We start from the raw sequence: 14,989 nt of genomic DNA, 5'->3' as shown, positions 1-14,989 counted from the left end.
ACTTATATCGAGCTGAGCTGTAGATATAAATAAGTTTGTAAAAGAAAAATGCTGATAGGAAAACTGATAAATAATCTCATATCAATCAATTAAATGTAAATAATCCTGTTTTGGTGCTTTATGCAGTCGGCTACGGTTTTGATCGCTTTCGATCGTCTAACTCACTCACTTGCGTTGATCACTCCTCTATCAACAAACACTACGCTAGAGCATCGAATATTTGGTGCCAAAAGTCTATTCTGCTTCACTGGAGCGTTTTTTTTTTTTTCAAATTGAAACTTTTCTAGTTAGTTATTATGAAGTTATTGAAGGTTTATGAATGCACCTAGCTACAACATTCCTGAACTTGGTACGTACTGTTTGCGTTACAGTGATAAATGATATAAGAGCGATCACTTGGGTTTTTTTATTTAACACGACGGAACTACTAATTTGAAGCGTAGTACTTTTGGTTTCAACATTAAAATCCCTAGTTTTGGTGATGTTTTTTTTTTTTTTTTGCTTTTTGCTTCAGCAGAATTGCACACTTTCCTTATGACTTGGAGAACTTAAACACACCCTTCCGAAGGCTTTTGTTCTCCGGCTGAAAATATGTAGAAGTTTGATATTTTCTTAAGTAAAGTAAAACGTAATACAAGCACTTTTAGCAACAACAATCAAAAGCTAAGCGAAAGGCATATTTTAGTGTTATTAGATGCAAACGAGACATGAGCAGGGTTTGCTTACTAATGTAATAAAATGGTAATGTAAACATATAAATTGCATACGATGTCATACATAATCAGATGGACTTCAACTTCAAAACTTTATTTTTTTCATGTGAACTTCATAAAATTGATGCAAATTCACATGTTTATACCATAATCTTAATCTAGAGCGTTATTCTTGAAGATAAGCAATACAATATAAGCAATATGGTATTGAGTGTGTCCTCAGAGGAGGTGGCAGTTAATTTTTTTTTTAAACCAGCTTTTCTTCTCCAATAGTCACGAAAGTAAGAAGGTTTAGAATGATATTTTATTTTGGCAAAAATAACCCAAAAAATGGATGAATTAACAGCAAAACACAATTGATAATTAGCAATACTTGCAAACAACGAAGGAAGCAAAATTTTCTAAATAAATAAAATCAAATAAAAACAAAACTCACACATCATAACACAAATACTTCATAAATAATATACCTTATTCCGTGCACGCTGTCACATTATAGAATATACGTAAAGCATTGTTTTTTTTGTGTGTTTAAAGAGAAAAGTACATATTTCAATCAGACCTTTTTTTCTCACCCGAGATTAGCCAGTAGCCTTTTGCATAGGTTTGCAAAGTATTGGATATATTACTTACCGCATGTCGATTGCCGAACAGCATCTTTGCTTTATCTTCTTCCTGTGGTGATGGTTGCTCGTCAACGAGTGCTTTCTTCAGCTTCAGCTTTTGTTTAATTGCCTAGTAAAAAGGAAAATTAAACATTAAATTAATCATCTCAAGTTCATAGATAATGGGAGAATCTAAATGGGTAGTATTCTACTTCCGCTCAGATATCGTATCACTCTAGCCATCTATCTACTTTCAATCAACAACAGTCTGGCGAAAATCTAAGCAAGAAAACTGTAAAATATTGATGATCTTTAAATTCCGCCGTCAGACACACACTTACCTGTGATAAAAGGACTCGCCGACTATCCGATTTCATTGCGAGCAGCAGATCCAGCCACGTCCACGTAACGTTATGATACTCGAGCGTCGGTATAAGCAGTGCCAGATCCGTGATGTCTTCAAAGTTCTTCTCCTTATTTCCCTTGTAGCTCACCTTCACCGGTACCTCCGGTATCTTGATGTAAATAAACAGCTTGTTCTTCTCGGCCCGTTCCTTCATCTTTTCCACATCGTCCTGAATGCGCACGAAGAAGGTACTGTCCTTGGAAGCTTTTTTGCCACCGCCACTGGAGGAAGCCTTCGATCCACCACCGGTCGTCGAAATGGAGCTGCTCGAGGAAGCGGAAGCACTACCAACACCACCTCCACCACTAGCATTACCTCCACCACCACCACCGCCACTGCCACTAGCCAGCAGAGAAGAGTTTGTTTTTCTAATGCCACCCTTCACAGCACCGGAAGATCCCGTACCGCTTGCACCGGCAAGCGATCCACTGCCCTCACCGCTCGCCTCCAGTTCGTCCACCGCATCCGCTTCATCCCGATCCGGGAAACAGAACTTCAGCATCGTGTTGTAAAACTTTTTCGATATTTGTATCGTAATCGGTACGACGTTAATCTCAAAGTGTTCCTTCACCGAAATCCCACCGACCGGTGGTTTTTCGCGACAAAACACTCGCAACACACGCTTATGCTCTACCGGCATGTCACGCTGAATTTCGGTCGGACAAAGCACCTCAGTATAGCTGTCGCGAGGGATCAAATTGCTTATCCTAATGTAGCCCAACTCCAGCAGATGATCCACCGAGTCGTCGCTTTTGGAGTTTTTCGTATACAGGAAGTTGCTCAGGATCAGATCGGCGATACCGATCTGTCCGTCCGCTTCCGTTAAACGCCACTGGGCATGCTTGAAGCAGATTTCGTTCGCCCGTACAATCGTTACCGGTTTGTCCTTGCGGAACGTTGCCAGCCGGTTGGACGCGGACAGCTGTGCTTCATTGTAGCACGACAGCATCATATCCAGCTCGTCACTTTTCGTCGTCAGCAACTCTTTGCAGTCCAGGATAGCATTGTGCACGTGCTCAAACTCCTCTTGCAACTCCTCCGAGTCACCCTCCTCAAGCCGTGCTTTCGTGATGAAATGTATATCCTTCTCCAGACATCGGATGCGTGACATCAAGCTGCGAATTTCCGTCTGTAGATGTTGGATCGGTCGCTTCTGATCTTCGCTACTGTATAGCTGTAGCTGAAACCGCATCCGAGCGAGCTGTTCCAGCGCTTCCTTGCGCTGAGGCTCCACATACAGCAGCAGATTGTTGACGATGTCCAGGATCATCGCGTACTGGAGCGAGTTGGTGCACACGTCCAGATCGTGATGCATCAGCGTAAAAGCATCGACTGGTTCGTCCTGATTTTCCCACGGGCTCATTGATTCTTCGACCGGTGGCGGTGGGACCTCACTGATCGTGCCCGGATCGATGCTCGTGTCACCGTAGCTGACGTAGAAAAATTCACACTTACACCGCGACACGATCCGTTGCAACTGGATCGGTGGTTTCTGCCCGCTGGTGTAGCTACTCTCGCCAAGCACACCCACCGTTTCGGACACGACTCCACCAACGCTCTGCCCACTACCGACGAGATGCGGTAGATCGGGCAGTTCGCTGATGATTACCGGCGCATCCCGATCCTTCTCCTGGATGTTGTCCACCGTGAGCCACATAATTTCGGCCATCTCGTGGGAGTCACCCTCGTTCGCGCTGACCGTCGCATAGTACTGCATGCACTCCAGCGATCCAACCCAGGTCGTTTTTGACACGATCGTATGATCGCGCCACACCGGACGATGTACACGCTGCAAGATCTCCGCCTTAGCTGCACTCAGTATCACATAGCCGGACGTTTCACAGCCTTTAAGCAACACCTGCGAATTGACCAGAGAAATTGCCCAATTGTAGTGCAGCACATCACCTTCCTGGTAAGCCTGTAGACCCTTCAACTGCTGCTGTCTCGTCTGCGCCGACTGATCGTCACTGTACACCAACGGTTTGTGGTCCGCTTCCTGTATCAGCTGCTGCAACATCGCCATACTATCACTGGACTGTTGTGCTTTTCCCTTCGCACTCAAGTGACCTCCACTGCTCGTTGTGCCGGCAACACCACCACTACCATGATGCAGATCCTGCCCGGCACTACGCGATTTGAAAGGCGTTCCATGATCGGTACTACCGGTCGTCGATACACTACCCGTTCCTCCTGCAGAACCACCGCTGGTACCTGTCGTACCAGTACCCCCTTCCTTTCGGAAACACTTGAGCGCTTCCGTGGCGAGGTTATTCTTCAGCTTCTGACTCTTGACAAGCGAATCAAACAGCGCGAACGCCACATCTCTATTATCTTTCGTCCAAGCACCCTTCAGATCGTACACCACAAGCTTATGCGTTGGAGTGTCCTTTTCACGCTCGTTACCATTAGTGGAAAGTAGTGCCTCGCGGCCGTACGAAACTCTTGCAACACTAAGGAAGTAATACCGGTAGATGTCGCCACTTGCGTTCGAAAGATTTTCCGAGCTGGTATCGGTACGATGTTGTTGCTGCTGCTGCTGCTGCTCGTTGCTGATCTGTGTGGTGCGTAACCAAATCTCGGCATCATTCAGCTCACAGTTCATGTACATCACCGACCAGTCGGCACGAGGTCGATGGATCAATCCGTCGTCGATAGGCATCAGGGTGAGTGTGTGTTCCGAGCTGAACGTTATCCTTCCTCCACTCAGCTGAAAACCACGATTCAGTGCGTGTGACATCCAGTAGAATATCTGAAACCGATGCAAGCTCATCTGCAGATTAGCCTTGCGATAATGACGGCTCAGTTGCTTCTTTCTTGGTCGCACATTGTTAAATACAGGTCCGCGACGTGTCGGACGCGTAACGCCGGACAGGATTAACTTTAAGCTTTCAAACCACCGGAGCGTGCTGCCGTACAGGACCAGATTGGGGATATCATAGTCCGACACTGCGTTTTGCTTAATTTCAAACGATACCCATATGTTTAGGTGTTGCGAACGAAACGCACGAAAAGAATCGTGCACCTGATTGCTGCTGTATTCGGGCAGCTTATCCGGTGCGCATGGAACAACCGCATGGTGGTCGTTCGGATTCGCCAAGCACACCCAGTTCAGCTTGAACGTTAGCTTTAGGTTCGGCAGATGCAGCAATCTGCAATCATCATATCTCGATGCTGTTCGCACGTAAATATTCAGATCACCCTTGAACATGAGCCGCGCATTCGAATACATTATCCCACAGTTATTCCACGTCAGTTCCATCTCTTCCGTCGTGTTGTACGGATCAAGCGAGGCATGCAACAGAATCGTAAACTGCTTAGCAATGATCGATAGCTGACCGTGCATCAGAAGCCGCATCTTATCCCAAAACGGAAGCGGTGGGCTTGGATCACGTGAAGGGGCAGAAATTTTCTCCATCATCAAATTGCACTGTGCCATCACCGGTTCCCAGCAAGGTCCGAATGCGTACGCCAGATAGTCCAACTCCCAATTGAAATCATGGTAAAACTTGATCGACGTCATGCTACGCTGTACCGTGTGCGTTCCGAATGGTTCACCCAGTTCAATTTCCACATCTCGCTTGGCACGCCTCGGTGGTGCCATCTCCGCACCGGCCAGCGTCCCGAACAGGTGCATTGCTTTCACGTGAAACATTGGCTGTGGGTAGTCGCGCAACATAAACTTCCACTCACTACAGCCAATATTGACAGCACGCACAAACAGTGTCACAAACTCGATACCCTCGTCTGGCCACGGACTTTCCGGATCGAGCATGCGTAGCCAGCGTACCGCATTCTCACCCCCGTGCAGTGATGGGTCGGCCATAGCCATAATTTCTAAATCAGTCATTATCCAGGCGATAAGACGTGTACGCGGCGGACCAGATTCGGAGATTTTCTTCGATCGCTGTATGTAGATTTCCGAGTTTTTCTTTATGAGGTTTGCGTTCAGCTCCTCGAGCGTACCGGGCGGAAGCATTAATCGTTCCGAGCACAGCTGGGCAATCTTCTGATCGAACAGTTCCTTCCGCTTGACGCTTTCGTGGTACTCGTCGAGCAGCAGTACGTAGTTATCACGTAGCTTCACCTCGAACGGGTCGTCGCTCATCTCGAGCAAAAACTCTTTGATCTGCAAACAAAGAATTAATATTAACAAGGAAACTTCTCTTCACGAATGGAAGCCTCTCGAGGTTGCAAACGGGGCTGCTTCTATCAAACCCACCAGTATTTACAACAAATAATTCGTTTTGAGTATTGGGCCAATTTCGAGCCAGGGGGCCCCAAGCCGGAGGATCAGTCCGCTTATAGGAAGATCTGCACATACCTGTATTATCATGTCGCTCGGTAGCGGACTATCGATAGTGAACGGCTTCTTCTTGTAGTTGTGTACCACCTTCAGCCACTTGTAGATCGACACGAACTCATTCACAATTGCTCCGTAAAAATCATGCTCGTACGGGAAGATTACCTTTCGAGTAGAAAAGCAAAAACATAAGCACATTATCAGTTTCCTACAGTTCGAACGGCAACCCTCCCTACTCACCTTCACACCACCAATCGTTGTCGCCCAAACACGGTTAGAGTCCAGCTGGAAATGCTCGTAATTTTGACGCTCCAAGCACAGCAACTCGACCCGCTCGAGCGATTCCATCACCATATCCTTAATGGTGAATATGTGCTGATCATCGATCTTTATCACAATGTTTTCAATCGACAGCATCCACTGGCCCTTCCGATGTACGAGCGCATTCTCCCCAAACACCTGCATCGAGTGCCGTTCGCTTATCTTTATGCCCAGCTCTACGCTTCCTTCCGCGTAAAGTTCGAGAATCATTGAGCGAAATAGCGATCTTCTGCTCGGTTCACCTGCCCGTTCCGGCTCAATCGGGTTAGGTAAATCCAACGGTGGTTCGGGTAGTGGTTTGGGTTTGGTCAAGCTATCCTTCAACTGTCCCATCTCCTGCAACAGCGTTACGATGTGCATGTGCAGATTGGTGTTCCACATGACGATCGCATCTTCCAGCAACCACACGCACACCTTCGGTACACCACCCACATCCACATGCTCAACCCGTACACCCTTCACGTTGGCAAACACGTTCTGCAGTTCGGCCGAACCATACTCACAGCCGGTAATGTGCCGGAAGTCCAGTATCTCCATCTGGAAGCTGTCGAAGCGGATAAAATTTTTCTGCGCCATCTTGCCCACCGTTAGCTCGTTCAAGTTTGCTAGCATGCATGTTTCGTGCTGGTTGAAGAAAAATCCCGAAATGTCCGTTACACGTGCGCTAACCAACAAATCAGCAACGGTAGTTAGTGATCCTCGACGATCTCTACCCGCCGGAAGTGATGGATCTCGGCCTACTGGAGGTCGTGTGTGGCTTCCAGTTATCGTGTTGCTGGAACGGTACTGATCTAGACAGCGTTTCGCATGCACCAAATAATCCGCCAGCGTTGGACTATACTCCACTCGAAAGGTGTGCACCGAAAGGTCCAGCTTTGTCGTATCGCCATAACTGCTCAGCTTACAAAGGCTCATCGCCACGTAAAAAGGACTACCTCTTATGTGACCCTTCTTCAAGCTCTGAGCATTGTCTTTGTGTGAAATGTTCGAGCTAAGTGACCACCAAACCGATTCGATCAACAGCTCCGCACTCCAGTGCCGACGATCGAGCAGCAAGTTCAACATTCGGCTCTCGTACACCTTGCTTCGCCTTTCGGCAAACTGTTCCAGCAGCAGTTTCGCATGATTGCAGCATATGGAGGAAACTTGCGACGGGCCGAACCGAAACACCGCCGTCACATCCCACAGCTCGGCACATCCCTTGATGACGCAACGCTTCAGGAAGTCTTCCAGCATCTTCGAATTACCACTAGCAGCCGATCGGCGCGTTTTACAGTGCGTCGCCAGTCCGGAAAGTTTCAAACTTTTCGGATTTAGCTGCCGTGTGGTACGATCACCGGAGAAGAAGTTCTTGCTAATCCATCCATAAATCTCGCGATGGTTGTAGATCAGCACAAACGATGAAAGCTTCGAGTAGATGTTCACCAAACTTCCCTCCAGCTTCGAATCTACGCTAAACTGCTGCAGAAACAGTAGCTTCTCGTGCATCGTGTCGATTTCGAGCTGTTGCAACTGCATGCCCACATATACCAACGGTAGCTGATACTCGTCGGAGTTGATCGTCGCCGTTGGAGTGCTAAATTTGCTCGACACGGCGAATTTTTGCAGCGTGGCAGAGAAATCATTCGACGAGTTCTCGCGCACCGCACTGATGGTGGTGTTTTCAATTTTGACGAAAAAGTTTTTCGGTATAACTGGCGCCAACCGTTGATACTGTTCGTACAGGGAACATTCTTCCTCTTCGTACGGTCCAAAGGAACTGTCCGGCGGTTCGTGCTCATGTTCCGGGACTCCGTGTTGTCGTAGGAACAGCTGATGCCGACGCTTCTGGGTCTGCGTATCTTTGATAAACTCGTACAAACCACCGTGCAGGATCACCTTGGTCGTAGTCATAGCGAGGCTAAGCTTTTCCAGTGACATCGGTCCATCCACAACCAGTATACCGTCCAGGGCGATGCCGAAACTTAACTCCCCCAGACAGGGCTGGGGCAGATCGGATATCTTTCGCGACCGTTCCAACCGCTTTGGAGTCGATATGCAATGGCGCAGGATCTTCGCCTGGGCATCGCAAAGCGACGCAGAAACCAGCAACGATTTGGTACTGTGCACGAGACTACCGTCCAGATGCAGCTCTTTGGCAGTGGCATGAAGCAACCAGCCCGGTTCCTGGGCACTGTTTAACAACGCCACCGACACATTGTTTATGTGTACCGCCATAAATTGGGCACACTTGAGCAGCCGGGGCGGTACCTTTTTCTCCCGAAAGTCGAGCGGTTTCCGTGACGCGTTAGACTTCGTCTGATGATATTCACCCCATTCCGTGTTGATCCCCGGTCCTCCTGTTGGGCTACCGTTGCTACCACCAGGTGCGGTTGTGGGACTTCCGGTACCACCACTCCCGACCGGTGATTTGTTAATGTCCTTGTTAATGCGTACATCGCGCACATTAACTGACAGCAGCTTTGAAACGTCCGAATTGACGAAACTACTTTGCAGCGTAATCTCATCAATCTGCACCGAAAAGCCTCCCTTGCACACAGTTACATCGCGTATCAAGAAGGGTAAGGTGATGCGCCCGACGTTGATTTCTATGTTGTACAGCTTTTTCAGCACGACTCCAATCAATTTTGGTACTAGCCTGAAAGCAATAGACACACGAAACATGTAACATCGTAGTACATGAAGGATGGGACGGGCCTGGGTCGGTAGACACTGTCGCACCACAATACGTACCATGTTAAAACTAGATAACCGAGAATAATAAATAGAACGGCGTACAAAAAGTTCAGCATGATCTGTGCACCATTGCCACTCCCAGTTCACGGTTTAGTGAGATGGAATGCGTGTAAAAGCTTCGATATTGCAGGCGAAACTGTGGAAAAATAAACTTTTTCCTTCCCTATACAAACACACACCACAAAGATTGTTTTTCTCTTATCTGCTGAATAACGGTTTGACAGCTGCGATGATTTTTTCCTTCGCTCACCGGCAAAGTGAATTGAGAGGAGTTGGGGTTCAATGTAGTGATGGATCATACGACTCTTTTTGTGGATCGAGCTGGAGTCGTGTTTATCCATACATGAATCGAGTACCATGTGTGGGTGCAACGTGTTCTTGTCGAACCAATGGGTGCAGTAATGAAAAGAGGACTTCTACCCGTTAGGTTCGAGGCGACATGCTCATCACTATATTTAAGTGAAAGATATCAGAACTGCCTGTTAGTAAAAGATTCGCCTTATTTGCTTCTTATTAATCTAACTGCTTTTGACCTCACTGAAATTAAACTGATACCACGTATACGACTTGTACTGCGTTTTGCATAAATTTGGGTTTTGTGTTAATTCAATGGCCTAACCGTATCACTAGGCATTTTTCAAGTAATGAGGGACAATTTTTATATCAGAGGACAGTCATCTCCAGTGTGTTAACCTTATGTGGAATACGAATGGGAAAAACGACTCCGGAATCGAAACTAACTCCGACTGGTTGCGAAAAAAAAACATTGACCAACTAAACGTCAAATGGTTTCCTTTCACGTTAAATGTGTCAAATGCGATCCTTTTTGTTTCACCTTGCTCTCAATAAATTCTTCGTTCGCGACGCTAACGCAAGCCAGCTGTCAAAGCACAGTGCATTCAAAACAAACTCCTGCAGCGTTGCAGCGGCAAAATAAACAATCGTACAGTCTGGCCGTGTTCAGCTTATTTAATTTATTTGTTTTAGGTGATCGCACAATTAGGCGTTTGTTAAGGAACATCGTTCAATAATTGCATCCCCGCTGTGTACGGAAGAAACATCTTCAATGGAATGCTCGCAGGTCTTCTGGACAACAGAGTAAAAGTTTGCCAACTCCCGTGCACATGATTTATCGTTGGGGCGAAACATCGTACGGACAACATAAAAGTGTTTTGAGGTTTCCAAAATGAGTGGCACCAGAAATGTTCCAATTGGCACGGACATACCACCACCCCTAGTACCTTTGCCTAGCTGCCACGCTCGCGTCAAACAGCTACAGGCGCGATTGTTTAACGGACTTCCTCTAACTACGAGCTACATTGCCAACTGTCGGCTGTGTTTGAGTAGCAACTTTGGCGAGAAAAGTACCACCATCATCGAAGATAAGCTTTGCAGCATGCTCAAACAAGTATTTCCCTTCCCGGTAAGCTACATTGCTTTACTCTGTGTATTTGTGCAGCGAATTAACGGTCTGCTTGACAATTTCAGATAACAAATCAAATAGGACTACCGATGAACGTTTGCGCCGAATGTCACAAAGCGGTGCAGATGTTTTACGGATACAGCATACAGGTGTTGGCCAACCAGAAGAAGCTGCAAGAAACACTCATCAAAACGGAACACTTTGAATACAATCACTTTAACAAAGCAATTCTGGAGCGAGCACAACATCCGGACACGCACCGAGAAGCGGTCGAACAAAGCTGCCATGAAATGAGAAGTGAAATCAAGAGTGAAGACGAATCTCAAGGTGAGGACTGTCAGGACGAGACTCTGATCGATGTAGATGTCCAATGTAAAACGCAAGAAGACGATGTGCATCAAGGTGAGGATCCACTTTCGGAACCTTCGCTGGATGAAAAAGTTTCGTTACGATCGGTGCGACGCATTGTCCTCAGTAAACCACCGACGGACGGCAATGTAACGGGCGGGATCAATTTAATCGAGTGCAAAACAAAAGAGATCGAAAGCAAAAGTGTAACACACACGCAGAAAACGAATCCAGCCTTGCTAGAGTTTACCGGAGCGAGGAAAAAGGCACGTCTTTCGCCGGGAGAAGTGACGCCGGTAGGTAAATCAAGCACGGAACCGAACGAAACGGAGGATGATGATGCCAACTGTGCTACCGGACCGAAGCCGGTGTACATCTGCAGTATCTGCGCAAAGGTGTTTGACAAGCATCGTCAGCTAATATGCCATCAGAAAACGCATTTGATGAGAGAGTGTTCAATATGTAAGAAAATGATTGCGTACGGCAAGATGACGCAACACATCTTAAAGGATCATGCGGTTATTAATCGACAAGACGAGAGCGTAAAATAGGCTCTAGTAATAGTAATTTAATTTATGGTTAAGCTCTCTTTTGGTGTCATGCGTGTTGTTTTGAGCTGGGAGTTGTCAAAATAAAGTAATTTTATATAAGCGTGACACGGGAACAAGGGGTACAATGCTAAGCGACGTAGTGACGAGGAAATGACTTTTAATCCTATTTATGTTAAATAGACCACACACTAACAAACGAGGCTTTGGTGTTAAGTTTTTCTTTTGATAGTTATAGATGAAACTCTTCTTGAGACATCCTTTTGGATCATGCCCAAATGATCTCCTTCAAGTCTCGTCCAAAGGGTGTCTGAAGGGGTATTCACTGGTGGCAAGGTGGTGAGCCGATCTTCACATGGCAAGACCGAGTCCTCACCGGTCTTGCCAGGAGAAGGTATCCATCAATAAACTGGGCCCATGACTTTCTCTCTACTCCCCAACTGAAGGAAAGCAGCAGCGCTTCTAATGGGATTTGGCGCCAAAAAAAAAGAAATTATTCTAAAGGAAAAAGTAGGCTACAGAAATTAGGTTAATAATTAAGGTTTTGGGCATATACATTAAGTAAAGTGATAATATAAATTAGGATTGCGTTAGGATGTTCAATCGTAGAATCATAACCATAACCATAAGCCCTTTTTTATTGATTGGCTGCGGTGGTTGTTTGAGCACGTAGTTCACAGCCTTCTCTCACCCTCGATCGGATTATCATATACCGGTCCGAGAGCTAAGGTTCCATGGATAATTGCACGTGCTGTGTCGGGAACACTGAGATTTGCGCCCAGACCTAGCAATTAGTTAAGAGAGTCATTACCAACTGTGCCCTATAAGCAGGGCCAACATTTTGGAGGGCCTTGGGAAAGGATGGTAAAAGAGGTAAAAAGCCATTTGACTCCTTGTCGGAGGTTGTGTTGAGGTGTATGCTTGTTGAAATAGATTTTTTATCATCGATAGACCAATAATACACAATTACTAATCCAGCATGAGGATGCCGACCCTCTTAGCTCCAAGCCATTTCCTTTTTTCGGTTATACCTTGAGCGAGGAGAGGTGTTATTTTTCTAATTCCTATAAGAATAAATTCTGTTAGCTCCGTGATTTGTAAGAATAAAATATGCTACCCTAGCCCACTAATTTACTTAGTAGATTAGGTAGTATTAGTAGCGATAAAATAGGATGATGATGGCATTATGCATGAGAAAAGGTGAATTATGGTTAGGTGAGGTGAAGGCAGCAATATTCAACTACGTGGTGTCATCAAGCCATTTGTTGGCCGGCGTGACCTCCAAGATCGTTGTTCCAAAAACACAAACAAGAAAAAGACCTTAATCGCGTAGGACCTATTGGAGATTGTATATCTTCTTATTGCAGTTCTTAAGTCATCGACACAGGAATGGAATGGCGTTGTTTGTGGCATAAAATTTTTTTCCGTAAAAACAGCTCAGTTAAATCACCGCTTTAAGGCTCCTGCACGGTAAGCCGTACTTCGCTCTTATTATACATTTAACAGCTAATTTAAACCACCTCTACAATTGTTCGGGCCCATTATTACCTTTAGCTGGCAACAGTAGGTAAGGCGCGTGGTAGAGCGGAGCATCATGTGCTTATCAAACACGTTCGTACCTAAGCAAAACTAGCGTAGTAATTAATTTGTGTGGTTCACCTTGCCGTATGGACTTCCTACGTATACTTCGAGAGGAGGGGCCCGATCTGCGGTTACGCGGCAAAGGTGGCCACAAACTGTGCACAGTATATCTGAGTGTACAGAGTGTAGTACAGCATTTTGCATTCGCAGCTTCAACCAGTAAGATAGATTCGCTATCAAATTACACTATCCCTGTGTGCTCGTTTGTGAAGTGATTGTTGAGAAAAGTGATGTCTCTAGAAGGCAAAAACGCTGCAATTTTCGGTGGCTGTGGTGGTATAGGCCTAGCAATCGGACAACATCTGCTGAAGGAAGGTGTAAAGGTGTGAAAAACTGGGAACGAACAAATCCAGGAGAACAATCTATATTCTTTAACTGTGTACAAAATTCCAACAGAAACTGGTCATTCTTGACATGGTGCAGTTGTCCGATGAGAATCTGGAGCGCTTGAAGGAACACAATCGTGATGCACAGATACTATGCATCGTCTGTGATATATCCAACCGCACCGAATTGAAGCAGACATTGGAGAAGGATGTACAGGGGGCATTAGGGTGCATAGACATTCTGATAAATTCTGCCGGGATTGTTGAGAATGAAGTGCCCGATAAAGTGGTTGCCGTTAATCTGGTACGTGACACCGAGACGTACAATCCAAGCTAAAATCTATTACTCACTTCTAAACCGTTTTGCCACACAGACTGGACCAATTAATTCGTGTCTAATCGCGCTTAACATGATGTCCCGGGCAAACGGTGGTAAAGGTGGAGTGATCGTGAACGTTTCCTCCATAGCAGGACTTGAGCCGGTCACCTTTCTTCCTACCTACTGTGCTACGAAGCATGGCATAGTTGGGTTCACGCGGTCGCTGGGAGTAAGGCAGCTTTAATTTACAGAAGAACTCGCTGTGTACTAATAACATTTATCCTTTTCTAAAGGTTCAACCCGTCTACCATGAAACGGGAGTAAAGTTCGTAATCATCTGCCCGGGTGGCACACGTACTCCAATGTTTGCCAATTGCAGATCACTGTACACCGAAGTGAAAGTGTTGAACAAAATGTTCCAGGAGTTAAAGTCCTTTAAACCTCAGAGGTAAGTTGAAAGACTTAAGGATGTGTCTTTTTGTTTATCCTCCTGATGTCTGTTACACACAATTTGTTTCTAATCGGTACAGCCCTGACGTTGTTGCAGACTGCGTGATACAGGCAATCGTTAAGGGAGAGAACGGTTCGGCATGGATTTGTAACGATGGAAAGATCTCTCTCCATAGCTTTCCGCAGTCAAACTACATTTGATACCGTGCCCGGATATGGGCTTAGACGACTCTCAAGAGCTCATATTTTTAAACTTGTAATGTTTTGGTGGATTGAATAAAAGTGTTCAAATAATTTGCGCCGTTTCGTGGTTTGATACGCGCTACAAGATGCATCCGATACGTGTGCTACATGTTGGTAGTCTGGCTAAAAGTCTGTAACCAATGTATCGAGGTTAGGCTTGGTTTTTGAATTATGGTAACTGATGCGTAAAGAAACCCGTTGAAAGCATAATTTGATACATTAACAACCTGGTTTTGACGAGTGGAGAAAGAAAATCTTCGTCACGAGAAACGCTCTATAGTAAACAAGATCTGCCCTGATCTCAGTTTGTGGCGATAATAGTATTGTGCATGTAGATAGTAGGCTAAACTGTTGCACACACGCAACAAAGCAACTTAGTAAATACGCTCTAAGAATACGAAAAATTGATTTTGTAGGTAGGAACCTCCTTACCTACTTGTAGGTAGGAACTTAAACCGCTAAGTCTAAACTGCGATCCAAATAGCGAACTGCGGTTTGAATCCAAACAACTAATCTGACAAGTGTCACATGTGCCAACAAACATTATTCGACACAGGGTGTTGTTTAACCATTTCTCGCATAACCAGAAAAACTTTACATTTCAGAAAAC

General features: G+C 45.8%; 4 protein-coding genes across 5 annotated transcripts in view; 2 read left to right on the top strand and 2 right to left on the bottom strand.

Moving 5' to 3' along the window:
- Positions 1–14,989, bottom strand: part of LOC126562130 (leucine-rich repeat-containing protein 15-like) — a 487,244-nt gene that overhangs the window by 201,614 nt on the left and 270,641 nt on the right. The gene's annotated exons all lie outside the window — the stretch shown is intronic.
- LOC126561264 (protein KIAA0100) lies at positions 533–9,150 on the bottom strand. Its single transcript, XM_050217233.1, has 7 exons — positions 9,079–9,150; positions 6,265–8,983; positions 6,046–6,189; positions 1,660–5,850; positions 1,347–1,448; positions 1,184–1,198; positions 533–583 (listed from the first exon to the last, which is right to left on the bottom strand). The coding sequence occupies exons 1-7, from the start codon at positions 9,135–9,137 to the stop codon at positions 533–535; spliced, it is 7,281 nt and encodes a 2,426-aa protein (XP_050073190.1). The 5' UTR covers positions 9,138–9,150.
- Positions 10,268–11,403, top strand: LOC126560989 (uncharacterized). Its single transcript, XM_050216939.1, has 2 exons — positions 10,268–10,504; positions 10,570–11,403. The coding sequence occupies exons 1-2, from the start codon at positions 10,268–10,270 to the stop codon at positions 11,401–11,403; spliced, it is 1,071 nt and encodes a 356-aa protein (XP_050072896.1).
- On the top strand, positions 13,272–14,337 carry LOC126562883 (alcohol dehydrogenase 1-like). Its single transcript, XM_050219482.1, has 5 exons — positions 13,272–13,364; positions 13,438–13,671; positions 13,742–13,915; positions 13,980–14,134; positions 14,217–14,337. The coding sequence occupies exons 1-5, from the start codon at positions 13,272–13,274 to the stop codon at positions 14,335–14,337; spliced, it is 777 nt and encodes a 258-aa protein (XP_050075439.1).

Source organism: Anopheles maculipalpis, chromosome 3RL (genome assembly GCF_943734695.1).
Source record: "Anopheles maculipalpis chromosome 3RL, idAnoMacuDA_375_x, whole genome shotgun sequence".
NCBI classification, from domain to species: Eukaryota; Metazoa; Arthropoda; class Insecta; order Diptera; family Culicidae; genus Anopheles; species Anopheles maculipalpis.
The sequence above is the reverse complement of the archived record's forward strand: the minus strand, read 5'-3'. Positions and strand labels throughout refer to the sequence as shown.